Raw genomic sequence first — 16,774 nt, 5'->3', positions numbered from 1 at the left:
GTGTGCACAAGACTGACACATATCATCTTATCGTTGATTTGGTATAAATTATAGGTGCGGATGAACTTTTACCGACGCAAAACAGACACAAAATTGAAAAAAAAAATGACACCAGGTAGAGAGATTTTGCCTTAAAAATTGGTGGGTCCCCAATATCAGATCTGTGCTTTACACCATCAAGACAAGTAGGACCTTTATATGTCGGTTCTTCGAAGCACAAAACGGAAGGAAAAAAAAAGGGAAAAAAGAAAGAAAAAGTCGTTTACTCTTAAGCTATTAAACAAATAAGTACTTAAGAAGGTCCAGAGAATTTGACTTCATTGAGCACTTCCTTAATCTCTCTTAATCTATATAGTTAGTACTAATTGTTTAATTTTTAAAAAAGCTTCAAACTAATAGTCAAATTGAGCTGTCATTATTCTGCACCTCCACATAAGCTTAACTCCAAAAGGCAGTTGAGCTATCTGTGTCATCCTCTTAAGCAATCCATTCAGAATTGGCTTTTTTCTCTGTATTCACTTAAACTTTTCTGAATTAAAAATCTTTAAAATAAATCACCGATAAATTGGTACAATGGTACAGCATTAGTGATACCATTTCAGCAATAACTAGGATTTTTCCTAATGTGTCTTTAACAGACAAAACACCAAAATTCTCTGTAATAGTGACGAAAAAGAACACTTTAAAACCAAGAAAATGAAACATTAACACAACCTGATCTAGCCTCTTTTTGGGGCTAAATGGAGCCCCTTTGACCAAAACAGTTCAGTCTGCACACGAGTTTAGTTATTTTAGTCACAAAAATCCCAGAACCAGACAAAGATTTTGATTCCCGCGCTATGTTTAGTTTAAGACTTAAACAGTTTGATAAATTCATTATCCCTTTCTGTTTTTGTCTAATACATGAATCTTAAGTACATTATTATAATACTACAGTACAAACAAATGCAGGATTAGCATGAAGAAGCATGCTAAATCTGGATATAATGGTTGGTCATTATCCAAGCCTACCTATCCTTCATTGTTTAGTGGGATTAAGCCCGCGGCTCGACGGTGGGGTGGTGCTCTATGTGTTGAAAACGAAAAAAGAGTTTACTATAAGGCAAAAGAATAGCTCATTTTGCCATTTGTCAGATGAGATAACTTAGTAGAGAACCTGATACAGTAGTTGCCTCAATATCTAGAAGGCTCCAATAGAATCACTGCTTATGTAATTAAGATTCAGAATTTGACATGGTATATGTTATAGCCAACTACAGCTAAAGAATAAGATCTAAGATGATATCTAAATCTTGAAAAAACTAAATTGAATATTTGATTCTTTTACATTAAGTTTGTTTGAAAGACAGTATTTAACTTAGATATTGAGAAGATTTTTGAATGAAGCTGATGCAACCATTAGATTTTGTAGTTGTTGCAATCCATATTGATGATTGATTCAAACTCCCAAATGCAAGCAATAAATGTCTTAAAATCCAATTTTCACCTTATTAAATCAGTGAAAAGGGAATTTTATATCTCCTAATAAAGCTCCTAAAGATATGCAACATTTCTGGCAAGTGCTCCCTCAGTTTTGTGTTTTAAGAACCTTTCAAAGATAATAATCTACACAGAGAGAGAAAAAAAGAGAGGAAGGATCGTGTAGGCTTCATCGTTATGCTAGGCTTTTTCTTTTACAATTTTTTAAGTATGGCCGTTGACAAAAGAATGAGGGTGTTCTCAACGCAAAATTATTCTGGCTATACTATTCTTTTCTCCAACTACCTGTACAGCTTTTTTTGAGCAACCAACTATAAAATTATTATTCTAATTATTTGTAATTCTAGCCTGCCTATTTAAGAACTCTTCCTCGTGGATATGGAGTACATGACAGCAGTTTCTTCTCATTCTACAAGTCCTTTTCTCACAACATCTCCTACCATTACTCTCCCACTTCTTATAGATAATAAAACCAATACATTTCCTTCTCTTTGAACAATCTTTTTCCATTTATTCTCAGTCTCTCTTGTATACCTGCCCGCAACTACATTTCCACTTCCTTTTTTGGGAAGTTCTTTCGGAAAATCTACTACTTCAATTCGTAAATCTATAGAGATACAGAGGCAGATAATACATATCTACTAAGATGATATCAGTTGGTATGTGCATTGGAGCTTTTCTTGTTATAGTCATTATACATTGGGTTTACAACTGGAGGAATCCCAGATGCAATGGAAAACTCCCACCAGGTTCAATGGGCTGGCCGTTACTTGGCGAGACGATTCAGTTCTTTGCCCCAAATAAAACATCAGATATTGCTCCCTTTGTGAAGGAGAGGATGCAAAGGTGTTTGCTGCAATCCACTCTTTTTGGTTCTATATAGTAGTAATACTACAAATTGACATTACCAAACTTCATTTTATCATTCTAATAAACAAGACTTTGGCAATTATTTTCAGGTATGGACCGATTTTTAAAACGAGTGTGGTGGGGCGTCCTGTTATAGTATCTACAGACCCGGACCTTAATTACTTCATCTTTCAGCAAGAGGGACAGTTGTTTCAGAGCTGGTATCCAGATACATTTACTGAGATATTTGGAAGGCAAAATGTAGGTTCCTTGCATGGTTTCATGTACAAGTACTTGAAGAACATGGTATTAAACCTTTTTGGTCCTGAAAGTCTGAAAAAGATGATGCCTGAGGTTGAAGAGGCAGCACAAACTAAATTGAAGAGGTGGTCAGGTCAGACAAGCGTAGAGATGAAGGAAGCAACTGCCACTGTAAGTTATCCAAAATTTCTCCTTCAGTAAAAAGGGTAGCCTGGTGAACTAAGTTCCTGCGACGCGCGAGATCCGGGGAAGGACCAAACCGCATTGGGTCTTATGTCCGCAGCTTTGCCTTGCATTTCTGCAATGGGCAATTCCCCGGCTTGAACTCGTGACCTCTATCACATTGCAACAACTTTTACCGTTGCACCAAGGCTCCCCTTCAAATCTTGCCTTTATATTAAAACGTTCTCAATTTCAATCAGCTTCTCTCTTGGTGTTTCTGCAGATGATATTTGATCTAACTGCAAAAAAGCTAATCAGCTATGATTCTGAGAACTCATCAGAGAATCTGCGAGAAAGTTTTGTAGCTTTTATACAGGGATTGATTTCCTTTCCTATTGACATTCCCGGAACTGCCTATCACAAGTGCTTACAGGTATTAACATTAAATATTTAGACTTAGCCATCTGGTACAAGTATTCAGTCTGCAAAATTCACGTTAGAACGGTGTGCCCATATACTTGTTGAAGTGATTAACTGACTCTGGAGGTGATCACCAGGGAAGAAAGAAGGCAATGAAGATGCTAAAGACACTGCTACAGGAAAGAAGAGCAAAGCCTAGGAAGGAACAAAGTGATTTCTTTGATTATGTCGTAGAAGAACTTCAAAGGAAGGACACAATCCTCACAGAGGCAATAGCTCTGGATTTGATGTTTGTACTGCTCTTTGCCAGCTTCGAGACCACCTCTCTAGCTATAACTTTAGCTGTTAAACTTCTGCACGACCATCCTTTGGCTTTAAAAGAATTAACAGTAAGTGTGACTATTCTTCTTCAACTAATTAACCTCATCTTTTACATGCCAGAATTAACGTGTATATAATGCCTTTCAGAAGGAACATGAGGCAATAATTAGAGCAAGGGAAAACCCAGCTTCTGGACTTACATGGAAAGAATATAAATCAATGAAATTTACATTTCAGGTATTTCAGTTAAAATTGATTTTCCATTTTCAAAGTTCTTAGTAACCATCACTAAGAACATTCTTCATTAACATGAATACTGGATTTGTAGGTTATTAATGAAACAGTCAGACTGGCAAATATTGTTCCTGCTATTTTCCGGAAAGCACTAAGAGATATCAACTTCAAAGGTACATGATTTAAATTCTTTGCCACCATCTTCTTGTGAATAAAGCTCCAGATTTACTCATAGGAACATACCTTAATATAATACTTATTTGATTGCAGGGCATACCATTCCAGCTGGTTGGGCGGTTATGGTTTGTCCTCCAGCCGTACACTTAAACCCTGACAAATATCAAGATCCCCTTGACTTCAATCCATGGAGATGGGAGGTGAGCCTTTCATAATTTGTATATTCTTACTGTATTTGCACGATACTGAAGGTTAGAAAAAAATAAAATTGGTTGCATGTTATCATAGAGTGATTTTCTCAACTCTACAATGAAATATTCATGGAATACAGGGAGTAGAAATAAATGGTGCATCTCGAAATTTCATGGCTTTTGGAGGTGGTATGAGATTTTGTGTTGGCACAGATTTCACTAAGGTGCAGATGGCTGTCTTTCTCCACTCTCTCGTGACCAAATACAGGTAAGAACATAACTCGCATTAATATCTTTGAGGAAAAAAAGAAGAAGCAGGGAGCTAATCAATTATAAATGGTGAAAACTGTCAGGTGGCAAACAATTGAAGGAGGAGACACAGTGCGGACTCCTGGTTTACAGTTTCCCAACGGTTACCACGTTAAAATCTCAGAGAAAGATGAGAAGATTCAATAGCCAACACGCAATAGATGGGATAGTCAGTAAAAGTGGTTAAAGACGATACCAGGAATCCAAACTCACCAGCATATCCTCAAAGCAGCAAAATATTATGTCGCTGATAGAGTGCTGGGACAAAGAAAGAAAGAACTCAGCAAATCATTAGTCTGAAAATTTTGCAAAAAAATTACTGATATCGATGCCTATACATATATTTTTTCTTTTCTTTTCTTTTTTACGATCTTAACACAAAGTGTAGTTGTGATTGAAGAAGAAAAGAGCAAAAGTGTGTATAAATTCAATACATGGTACAGTTTTGAATGAAGAAGTCCTACTAGAATCAGAGAGCAATTTAATTTACAAATATCACTATTTCATGCTCCCCCATAATTCAAAACCCTGTTCTGCCCCGCAAAATATCCCTAGAATATTTAGTTTGTAAGTTAAGAGAGGTCAAAAGCACATTATAAAGAAGAAAACACAAATTTAACAGCTTCTGTACATGAGATAGCTGCAAGGCTCTGACAATTACTGTCACCCAGCTTTAGTCATTCTTTCCACTTGCTTTGCCTCTTATGATGTGTGTCATTTAAGATAGAATGTTTGTGACTTAGATATTCCTCTTGATTTTCAGCACCTCGCTTCTTGTTTATGATAAGTCCTCCCAAAGTTTTCTCTCGTTTATTCGTCTGTGATGTCTCATGTGGTTGTCGTCCCCCTTCCTTGGATGAAGTGGCTTTGCAATGCCTGAGCTCTTGATTTTTCCATGTTTATGCTTATCCTTGTGCACATGATGAAGGTAGTAATGATAATCAGTTTCTCCCAAAAGATTCTCGCGCCTTGGGTCATTGTGAAACCTTGTGTGCCTTCTATGTGCGTGATGCTTATGATGCCTTGGCTCATGCTTATGATGCCTTGGCTCATGCTTATGACTTCTCTTATGATGAATTCCTAACGGGTCAGCATCGTAACTGTGCTTCCAATGATTCATATGTTTATCTTCGGTAATTGAAAAATGATCCTCCCACCAGTCATACAGAGGATCAAAAAGACCTTTCTGGTGAAGAAGCCAGAGTAGTACAATCACTGCAAGTCACAATAGTATCATATCATCAAATATGTTTCTGCTTTCAACTTCTAAAAGATCACTGCAAACGTTATGTAAGCATGAAACCTGTTGGAAGAATTGCCAAGAACAGACAAAACATCACTACCCAACTGATGCAGATGTACTGTATATGGCAGCTGAAGTCGAAGAATCCATAGCACTTCATTCTGCCCAAGAGTTGCATAATCCGATCAAAGGCTATCTTAGACACAACTAATATCTCTCAGGAAATAGACAGGAATTACTCTTACATTCAGCAAAATATAACATCCACATCAGACATCAGCAAATAAATATAAATAACAAATTAAATAAAAATTCGTGCAGTTTGTATTTCCTCCTTCACTCAGCATGAGATTAGGGTTCTCAGCATTCTTTTACAGAAGACAAATAATGTCCTTAGGCTGATAGAAAATATCTTGATGATATATTATATATTCAAGCACTCAACATGATGGAAACAGCCAATTTCTTAATCAGAATAGGACCAATTTGCCGGAGAGAATTGGAAATCTAGAAAAGAGATGCATCAATTGCTCAAATAAAACTTCAATTGGTCCAGCTATGCCTATGAGAGACACATTGCTCAGGAATAAATCTAAAATTATATCACTTTTAGCCCAGAAAGCGGAGGCAATATCTGAAGCACATGCCACATCATAATGTAGAATGAACTGATAACTGAACCCAAGTAGCTCTCAGTTTGGGGAAAAAAAGATGCTGTTGATCTCCTAAACTTAAATATATACACTCTCACCAGTCTTTTTACTTAATATTTGTAAAAGACCAACAACCCTTTAGTTCACAATATTTGTTGACGAAAGCTAATCAGGAAATTATTTGTCAAAAAACAGCTATTCACACAATTAACATGAAAATTTGAAGTTATTCTATAGGAATCCTCAAACATTATTCAAAAACCTCAAGTGGATGTGATAAATCCTTAGCTTCCCCATAGTTTAACATGTAAGACAGCCAGAAACTTAACATTGAGGGCATATCACCAAAGATATCTCGAACTCCTGCCTAGAGCAGAGCATTCAAGTGATTATATAACCTCAGTGAAACTCAATTAGGAGCATGTAACTTTAGTGAAACTCGATTGAAAACACCGTGACTGACATAAAAATCTCCCAAGAGTCTAATCTATAATATGCTTTACATCGGCGATCATTTGACATCAAAAGATTTAAGTACCTGCAGCTTTTCCCAGTTAGAAAATCTGTCAAATTCTCCCAAATTCTTTTCCAAAGATCCTCAATGCTCTCAAAGAAACCATTGATGCTTGTCCTAGGAGGTTGAAACGGAATCTGCATTAAGAAGACGACATGTGATCAGTGATACAAATAATAGTGAGTGCAAGACATTACATGTTTATCTGACAGCCCTACCAACAATGTTCTCTGAGGAATGGCTGGGAAACCTAGATACTAGAGAGATCAGTCTTAGGATAATTTAATGGCAAAAGGGATTGGTAGGAGGAGAAAAGGAATGCATATTTTCAAAAGCACTAATTGAAACTCAACAAAGCTATTCTTACTGGGAAGTGAACTGAACCTCGTCGGAGATCTGGGAGGTAAAACTGATGGGGTAGTAGCAGTTCTTAAAAGTGCAGTTATTTAATTCAATCAGGCAAAAAGAGAAAAAAGAAATAAATCTTTTCTAATCGATTCTCTCTACTCTTTTGCGAACTGAAGCACACTTCATTTGAACTGATGACAGCGGAAACCAAAACTCTTTCCAGATTGACACCTATATCGATTACAGAACAATGCAAAGAGCATTACAAATGGAACGAAGTATGATATGGTGCTAAACAAATGCTTCACGACCCACACATATTTGTAATCTGGTAGTCCTATTGAAAAGAAGCACATATGCCACTCTCTTATCTGTAGCATTCTGGACCCTCAACAAAGTAGTCATAGAAGGTGCTACGAGTTTAACACCATCGCTGGCTCAACTCCAAACTTGTGTCTATAGCAAATACTTTGAAAACACAATACATTCTCTCTTGAAGGCATAAACTCTGACTGCCCCCCATGTCAGACTACTAACTTCAACTATCATAGGTCTAAATTTGTAAACTACGCAGGAATAGAGTAGCTCTCTTGGTCTCTCTACTCCACTCTGTTGAAAGACAACAACAACAACATACCCAGTGAAATTTCACATAGTGTGGTCTAGGGAGGGTAGAGTGTACGCAGACCTTACCCCTACCTTGGGAAGTAGGGCGGACTCTGTTGAAAGACAATTAAACAGATAAAAGTATGCTCTCTCTAATAGTGTAAGCTTTTCGATGAGATGATGTCTTAGGTTCAAGTCTCACCCCTACTCATTATAAAAAAAAAAAAAAAATTCTACTTGCTTGGCCCATGAAAAAAACCCAGGCCGCATGCCAAGGGTGTACTGAAAGAAATAATTAAATAAATAAAAGTATGCTCTCTCTAACCGCTTTGAGCCGAGAGTCTTTCGGAAACAGCCGCCCTACCTTTCAAGGTGGGGGTTAGGTTTGCGTACACTCTACCCTCCCCAGACCCCACATAGTGGAATTATACTGGGCTTGTTGTTGTTGTTGTTGTCTCTCTAACCGCTTAAGCTTTTAGATGGATGGTCACACATTTCAACACAACCTCCCCATCATGTAGCCCATTATAACATTGTTATTTTTTTCTTTTTTATATTGCTAGAAAACAAAACGCACACGCAGTGTATACCAAGATTTTCCAACATAAACTACAGCTCACCTGTGATCCATTATCAAGAACAGTAGCTTTGGTTGTAAATTGACACTCTGCCCGATCAACTTCATTAAAATCTGAGTCCTTCAGTATGGCTGCAACAAAGAGTAAACATAGAAAATCTGGCATCTTTGGAATCATCTACTAAATTTTCATGCCTTCCTCATAATATCTTTACCTGAACAGACATATTTTGCAGCTTGATCACTTGCTGGGTACAACTTGAATGCTCGAGTAATGACTTCATTTGGCTTCATTATATAAAACTGTTCCTGCAGCACCATAAGGTTTACTAAAGTTATTTCTTCTTCTAAAATTATGATGACTTCATATCATATATCAGAAATTAAGTAATGATAACCTCCATTTGGCTGACACCGGCTGAGCAATCGAACTGTATGATGAAAATGTCAATTATGTAAGTTTCACAAATTATTCAAGCAGATGAATGAAGTATATTAATGCCTCTACAAAAACTGCAAATTGACCAGCTAAAGTTAGAGTTAAGTCTGCAGGCTTGCGAAATTTCACAATGAAAAAGAAGTGATGCATCAAGGACCTCTGAGATATTTAACAAACTGGTGAAATTTGTTTAGATTAGAACTGGCGGTAGCACAATGGAGAATTGGATATTATCAAGTTGATATTCAAAGCTAAGATAAACCAAGATGATGCTACAATGATGTAGCATGACTTATTCTGGGACTTCTTTTCATATTCTTTTTCCTTCTCTCTTTTGTGGATTGGGGGGAGAGGGTGGTCTATAGAAAAGTTCAGTGAGAGTAGGACTCGTCCAGGGCCAAAGCATGCTGCAGGCCTCAAAGTACTTTGGAAATACAGGTTATCCACCATAGGGAATAACAACGATCTTTCAAGATTCAATCCTTACCAACTAAGCCCACTCCTTTTGGTCATTTAATTCTGGGAAATGAATATGAAAGCTCTTCCTTTTAAATAGCATAGCAGAACATTAAACTGAGAAGAGAAAAAGCACATATTTTGACTGTCTAAACATAAGGAACATAAAGTAATTGTCTACCGTGAGGCTGTAGGATGCTTCCACTTCACCTATATTTTTTGTCGTAATTGTTGCTGTTCCAAATTGAGTTAGAGCCTCAAAAGTAGGGATTGTAATACTGAGAATTTTCCCAGGGCTCCTGCATGAAAGGCCCAAATTATGTGGACGGACTATAAGAGAATTCTTCAGATAAAGGAGAACATGGACAAAAACTATGCGAAGGAGAACCACAAGGACAAAGCACTAATACCAAATAACGTGACTGACCTTTGATACACATACTCTATGTCATCTGCATTCAGTTCTATCAATAGATTTGTGTTCAAGACTTCTGTAATTCCAATAGAGAATGCATGGCTTCCTGCATTCTGCAGATACTTGTAAATTACAAGCAAAAGAAAAAGATATCTGTGCAGACACAAACTCTAAACCTGAAACGTAACTGGATGCTGGCTGATTCTTTCAAACCTTCCTTGCACACAATATAGCGGCACCTGATTTCTACTGATTCTATTCTGGTCAGCCTGTGAAATAAAACACTCACAGTTCAAGTCTGAAACATTGTAAAATTGCTTTGAAGATTTGAACAACAACCACAGTCAAACTCAAACCACAGGTTTCACAGTGTTATTTGTATCTACTTTTTAGTATAAATTATTGAAGAAACAGCCACATAAACGCTTGACACGCTTTACCTTTACGTGCTGATTCTCAATTGGTATTTGTCATAAAGAAAGAAAATTTTGTACAAGACAATGGAATTGTAGAGATGTATGGACAAAATGTCTTCAGTCAGTAGCAACAAAAGAAAAAAGGAAAACATGGGCAGCACAAGCCCCAGCAGATATATGAACAGATGACAAGCCATTACAGAAATCTGAAACCAAGATGTCTCTTCATGCAGTTTAAACAGATATATGAGAATTAGAAAAGACCATCATTGTAGTGCAAAAGTTGTAGTGGTAAAATATATGGAACAGCAATTATTTAAAAGGAATCAAAGATGGACCAAGTGTTGTGAAAATATGCGGCACTAAAGCTCTTATAACAGAAAAAGAGCATAGTTTAAGTATTAGGTGTTTAATATTTACTGACATCCCAAAAATTCCATAGCTGGTTGTGCAGGCAACTCCACAATGGTGCTGAGCAAAAATCCGGCTGTGCATTGAAAGCATCATAACCTACACCAATTTTGTTACACTCAACACCGTCTAGTGTAAACCTCACTCTCTCAAGTAGCATCCACATGGAAAAATTGCTCCCCAGATTCGGTGGTTGACCTGGGCCACCCTTCAGCAAAAGGGATATAAAACCTCTTAGTATCACAAATGACAAGACTACCCAAGAATGACAAACAAAGAATTCCATCGAAACAAGAAACTAATGGAAGTGAGTATACAGAAATGCTTGCATGATCAACGAAAGATACGTGGCCAAATGAGTGACAACAGCTACCTGTCTAGGTATGACAAGGTAGAGGTCATCAAAAGACGGTATATCAGTGTATCCAACGTAGTCTCCAACCAGATTCACCCGCAGAAAATTATCACTGGATATAGCAGTTCTATTGTCCGGACCGACAATCACTTCCTGCCACCAAATATTCACAATGAAACTGTGACACTTATACCCTTCAGATGAAAAAGTGAATGGAATATCGTCATTCCATAAAAAATAAAAATATGCACTGTTGATTCATAGGTTCTGCTATATTAATCCTTGCACTCATAATCAGTCATCATGAACATTAACAAAAGGAGTTGGCTTGACAGCATATTCTCGTTCATATTATACTATTGGAATCATGATTTTGTAAGATGCTGGAATAAAACAACTGTCCATCCCAAAAACTAAATAGTGTCACACAAATGAGATGAGGGGAGTATGAATTAGTAGATATTAACATGGAGATGAAATGGTGAAAGGTGAATTTGAGGAAATGCCATGTCTCTAGCTGATCTTTTGGAGCTAATGCCCAGAAAGACAGATGACCAATAACCAGTTGTACATGAAGATGAGAAAAGGGGATAAATGCAGTGCTGAAGACTAGCAAAGGAACACTATTTTGCGACAATGGTCTTTATCCAATTCATGCTGCTGGCTTCCTGGTCTAATAGTTAACATACATCAATTGATAAACTATGCCTCAATACCAAACAAAGTTGGGGTGTTTACTAATCATATTTTGCATACGGAGAAATTATATCTGAAATAGGCACCAAGTATGCACCAAGGAACATAAATACAATAGTTACTGGAAAGGATTTCCAGAGCAAATACCGAATTCTGAGATTGTTTCTTAACTTCAATTCGGATGCTAAATCCAACTGAGCGCTGCCCAATGCCATATACATGGAACCTAAATGTAGAGAGAACTGTTGCAGCATTAACTAATTATTATACAAAAAACTACATGACCTTCAAAAGTAATGTATTTCAAATCATAAAACAGGAATTTCCATAGAGATCTCATTGACACAAACAATACACAATTATAAAGGCCTTACCAGTCACCTGGAAACCGAAGACAGTGAGCAGTGTTTTTCTTCCCTTTCGTCATCTTGTCAACTAAATCAAGAAACTATATGAGCTAGAAAGCAAGTTCTTGCAAATCTGTAATCTGTAACGAAGAAAAAAATATTCTATGAGAACTGGAGGGTGAACTTACAAAAGTTTCCACATGACGAAGGAACCCTTCGCTGATCCCCACAAGGACAACAGGTAGGCTGAGAAGAAAAAATAGAAGAAGGATTATATCCTGTACTAGGAGAAATCAGTAAAGGAAAGTCTTCAATGTGAGAAAATACTTGAAGTGAAGACAATCTGCAGGTTATAAGTAGATAAGATCCTTTCCATTAACTAGACAAATCTTCAGTCACCCCTTAAAAAAGACTTCTAAATATAGTTCTAAATGGAAGACTATAAAAGACAGCTCTTAGGTATCATGATTGGCGACAAATTTCGTTAGACCTATAGTTATAGCAGTCATTAAGGAAACGTACATATCTTGTCCAGCCTAGATATCAGATAAACTTGTCATCAATATGATAAATTGATGAACTTGTCATCGACGACCAGCAAAAATTATTCTACATTCTGCTAGGATGAAAAAACAATTAAAAATCTCAAACATTACCTGAGTGTTCTCAATAATGTGTCCATTCTCATCCCTCAGCCTATGGAAACAGATCAAAAAGTTACTCAGCTGACACAAAGCAAAATCGCCTAAAGTAAGTCCAATTTGGAGAAGAACACTATCAAAATGAATTACCTCTCACATATCTGCACAACATCTGCCCCAGCATCTGGCTCACACTTGCGTGTGTTTACATAGAATTCTTGCGGTTTATAAGCAACATCCTGCATGAGAAAGGTCAATTGAACTAAGAGAAAGCAGTACCAATTACCATTCAAGTAATTCAAACAAGGACAGACATGTTTTGCTTTGCTTTGCTTTTCCACCTTTCTACTATCTAGTGGCCTAAACAGATTGACAAGACTATAATCTTTAAGACGAAGCCTTAATAAGCCTTATAGAACTTGACTCCAATGTTCATCTATAAGTATTGTTTCACAGTTCCACCATTCTAAGCAAATCAAACCAGCTGCTTATTCGCCATAAGAGAAATGGAAGTGCACATGATAATACAAGCAGCAATAGAGAAGCTTCCTCGGGAACTCGTGCCACCAGAAAACATGTGACATGAATTTGGAGGAATTACATGGATCACAGAGATGGAAGGATTGCTTGGAAATAGACATTGCTAAACAAAATCTACACAATAGATTGTAATATAGACACTACAACCAAGTTTGCGTAAAGATGTAATCTAAGGGCATCCGCCTTCAAACATATAACCTAGTATAAACAAAACAAATTATTCCAAAAATTCCAGTAAGTTCTCAGAAGAACTAAATATTTCTAAGATACAATTCAGCAGCATTACTGAATGAAACAAAGTTCACTAACTTCTTGAAATAGCAAAAATATTCTTCCACAAACATTATACATAAGAAAGGAAAGAAGACAAAATAAGGTAAATAAAAGAAAACAAATATAATCTGTTTGTTCCAATTTAAATGGCATTTTTCCAATTTGAAATATTGCAAAATATTTGACAAAATTAACAACATGTAAATGCAAAATTTTCAGCCTTTGAGAATTTAATTCATTTAAAAGTTCAAATTTTAACAATTGATGAAAAGTTTTCTCAGTCAAGCTTAACTTTACAACAATGCTTCAATATTTTCTTCCACAATCACCAAAAAAAGTGCAAAGGTCAAACTAATATAATTCGGTATCCATTCAAACATAGAATTTTTTAAGACGTACTCGTATATATGTCAATTCATATAAAGCATACGCGGCGGATTTGTTAATTGTAATCACCGGAGGAACTCGAAGTGTTCTCATGTTGCTGCTTGAATTCTCTTCCACTTCAACTATCTCTGCCACCAATGAAGCCTCATTTCCACTCTACCACCACCAGAAAAAAAAAAAAAAAAAAAAAAAGTGAAATTATCAAAAATATACAGCTTTTGAAAATTATTATGCCACGTAGCCCAATATACAATATTATACAACATTATAACATTATACATAATGTATCAACCTTGAATAAAAGTGTATAAAAGGTGTTTATACAGAAATATGAGCTAAATTGGGTAACAAACTCAAAATATGTTATACATAATATATCAACCTTGTATACAAGTGTATAATAGTGTATAAAGGGTTTTTATACACAAATATGGGCTAAATCAGGTAACAAACTCAAAATATGTTATACATAATATATCAACCTTGTATACAAGTGTATAATAGTGTATAAAGGGTTTTTATACACAAATATGGGCTAAATCAGGTAACAAACTCAAACTATGTTATACATAATGTATCAACCTTGTATACAAGTGTATAATAGTGTATAAAAGGTGTTTATAACAAATATAGGCTAAACCGGATAACAAACACAAAGTACAGGCTACGTGGCGTAATATTTTCAAAAATAGACATAGAGCGTAAATTTTTACTCCAACATCAACTCAAATATACGCGCAATTAGTTCATCTACAACAATGATTGAAAATTCAACAAGTTTCTCGAAGAGATTATTACCGATTCACTGGGAACAGCCAAGTCGATGATGATTTTGTTGGTGCAATTTAGGCTCTTCGAATCCGAAACTTTTTCGCATTTTTGAAGCTTTGATTTAGAGAGGATTTGTACTGAGGAAACGTATTGAAGAAGAAAGAATAGAGTGAAGATTATGAGAATGAGCGGTTTCATTGTGGAATTTGAATTTTTTTGAGTGTTAATTGTGGAATTGGTAATTTCAGTGTATATATAGTGTAGTGGGCACGGTTTTGGCGCGCCTGTAACTGCAACTAACGGTTGGGTTTTGCAGTTCAGTCCTCTAAGACTCCAGTAATTCTAAAAGTGCCCTGAGAAGTATCTTTTTGTATGCTTCTACATATTAGGCTTTTTTTCGAATTACGTAGTAGTACTTTGTTGGATGAGTAAAATGAGATAATATAAATGTTACCAATTTAAGATTTATATATGAGCATAATGAAATTATGGCGTTTAATTTGCTATTGTGTTAAATAAGTATTGATAGTAGCTTATGCATAGAGTGAGGAGGGATTTTTTGACAAAACAAGACTGACTAGCTTCCTTAAAGGTACTTTCCTTACCTAATAACATCTTAATCTGCGATCCATAAATTTGTATTTTCATCCCGGTAAGAAAAAATCTATGAAAAAATGTTATATATGTCGGCATCTTTCTTAAACAAAATGAACTAAGGCCCAAGGGTTAGAACTTGTATCTGAGCCAAACGAACCGTTACTCCATTTGATTATACTAATTTGGGATTTGCTTGTTTTCGGTAATGTTTACCTTGATTCCATTGTCATTGACAGTGCACAGAGGACATTCAAGTGTCACTTTGATGACTAATAGACTGTTTGGCCAAGCTTATTTTCCCCCAAAAGTACTTATTTTTTCAATAAGTGCTTATTTTAAAAAAAGTGAGGTGTTTGGCCAAGCTTTTGGGAGAAAATAAGTACTTTTGGGGAGTAGCAGAAGCACTTTTTCAGAAGCTAAAAAAAATAACTTTTGCCCAAAAGCACTTTTCTGAAAAGTACTTTTGAAAAAAATACACGTAGAAGCACTTTTTAAAAGTTTGGCCAAACACTAATTGCTGCTCAAAAGTACTTTTTAAATTAATTGGTCAAACACAAACTGTTTTTAGCCAAAAGTACTTTTTTGAAAAGTACTTTTTAAAATAAGCTGTTTTTAGAAGCTTGGCCAAACAGGCTATAATAAAATATTCCGAGTTCTAGTTCTATTCTTGGGCTTCGTGTGGGGGGTCGGGTTACAAGGAATGCGTTGGAAGTGGACCATTTTGAACTTGTGAACTCACTTTTTCATGGCAAAACTTCAAATTTAACAAGTTCTGAGTTTTGATCTAGAAGGTTTGCTCGTGAGCAAATTAGGGTATAAAACCACCCATTTTTAAGGTCATTAAGTATAATTTCCTGGGTGGGAGGGGGGCACTTAAGAGTTAAAATATTTGTCATTTTTTTAAAAGTAACTTTTTTTTTCACTTTTACTTTACTTTATAAACGCGAAGAGAAATGGTAAACAAGAATTAATATTAAATTAAAATCAAAGAATGGAACGGAGGGAGCATAAACCGGACGGAGCTGTGAATTTATAGGGGTCATTCACACAAATGCCCTTATTCGGGGGTGGTCTTTAATTTTTATCCTTCGGCACTTTAAGTGGCCGAAAATATCTCTGAGATTCTGGGTTCGAACGCCAGTAGAGTATAAAAAAAAATCGCAAGGTAGAATTTCATACCAAATTAGGCCTATTCGGGCAAAAGTTATGCCTTAAGGCCTAATTTCTATAGAATTCCAGCAGAGTAAAAAAAAAATTGCCTTGCAAAATTTAAGGCAAAGCTAGATCCTGCCTCATAAGGCAGAATTTTCGCGAAACCTTACCTTACGATTTATTTTTTTTACTGAGCAGGGATTCGAATCCAGAATCTCGAGATATTTTCGGCCAATTTTTTAAGCGAAGGCCAAAAATCAAAGACCAGCAATTTGAGGGGAAAAAAATTAAAGACCAACGTCGATGAAGGACAATCCGCGCAAAAAAAATGAATTTATAGGAGGTATGGGCTCGGAGGAACTGGGGGCCCAAACGATGGTCTAACCTTCAATTTCGAGGTGAAAAGGGAAAACAACACAAAATACCCCTAAAATGTAAAATATTTACCCGCCTATGTCCCCTCCTAAACTAATTTCGCTTCTTACCCAACTGACCAAAATATTTACCCAAGTACCCCCTCGCCCAAAACCCTTT

The 16,774-nt window shown here is 36.2% G+C and overlaps 2 protein-coding genes across 2 annotated transcripts; one reads left to right on the top strand and one right to left on the bottom strand.

The window, feature by feature from the left end:
• Positions 1 to 1,881: 1,881 nt before the first annotated feature.
• On the top strand, positions 1,882 to 4,573 carry LOC132638108 (cytochrome P450 87A3). The gene is made up of 9 exons (XM_060355090.1): positions 1,882 to 2,325; positions 2,439 to 2,760; positions 3,035 to 3,184; positions 3,309 to 3,560; positions 3,640 to 3,729; positions 3,821 to 3,899; positions 3,997 to 4,103; positions 4,235 to 4,362; positions 4,448 to 4,573. The coding sequence occupies exons 1-9, from the start codon at positions 2,126 to 2,128 to the stop codon at positions 4,548 to 4,550; spliced, it is 1,431 nt and encodes a 476-aa protein (XP_060211073.1). The 5' UTR covers positions 1,882 to 2,125; the 3' UTR covers positions 4,551 to 4,573.
• A 22-nt stretch (positions 4,574 to 4,595) lies between these two features.
• Positions 4,596 to 14,777, bottom strand: LOC132638106 (protein HAPLESS 2). Its single transcript, XM_060355089.1, is given in 19 exon segments — positions 4,596 to 5,205; positions 5,208 to 5,618; positions 5,707 to 5,807; positions 6,838 to 6,950; positions 8,388 to 8,476; positions 8,560 to 8,653; positions 8,743 to 8,775; positions 9,421 to 9,538; positions 9,667 to 9,767; positions 9,843 to 9,923; positions 10,495 to 10,689; positions 10,855 to 10,989; positions 11,680 to 11,758; positions 11,907 to 11,967; positions 12,068 to 12,125; positions 12,536 to 12,575; positions 12,671 to 12,759; positions 13,733 to 13,876; positions 14,519 to 14,777. Coding segments are annotated over 19 exon segments (2,238 nt in total). The 5' UTR covers positions 14,690 to 14,777; the 3' UTR covers positions 4,596 to 5,080.
• Between the last annotated feature and the right edge of the window lie 1,997 nt (positions 14,778 to 16,774).

The sequence above is a fragment of the Lycium barbarum genome, chromosome 4 (assembly GCF_019175385.1).
Source record: "Lycium barbarum isolate Lr01 chromosome 4, ASM1917538v2, whole genome shotgun sequence".
Classification (NCBI taxonomy): Eukaryota; Viridiplantae; Streptophyta; class Magnoliopsida; order Solanales; family Solanaceae; genus Lycium; species Lycium barbarum.
Note: the sequence above shows the minus strand (reverse complement) of the source record. Positions and strands in the feature narration are given on the sequence as shown.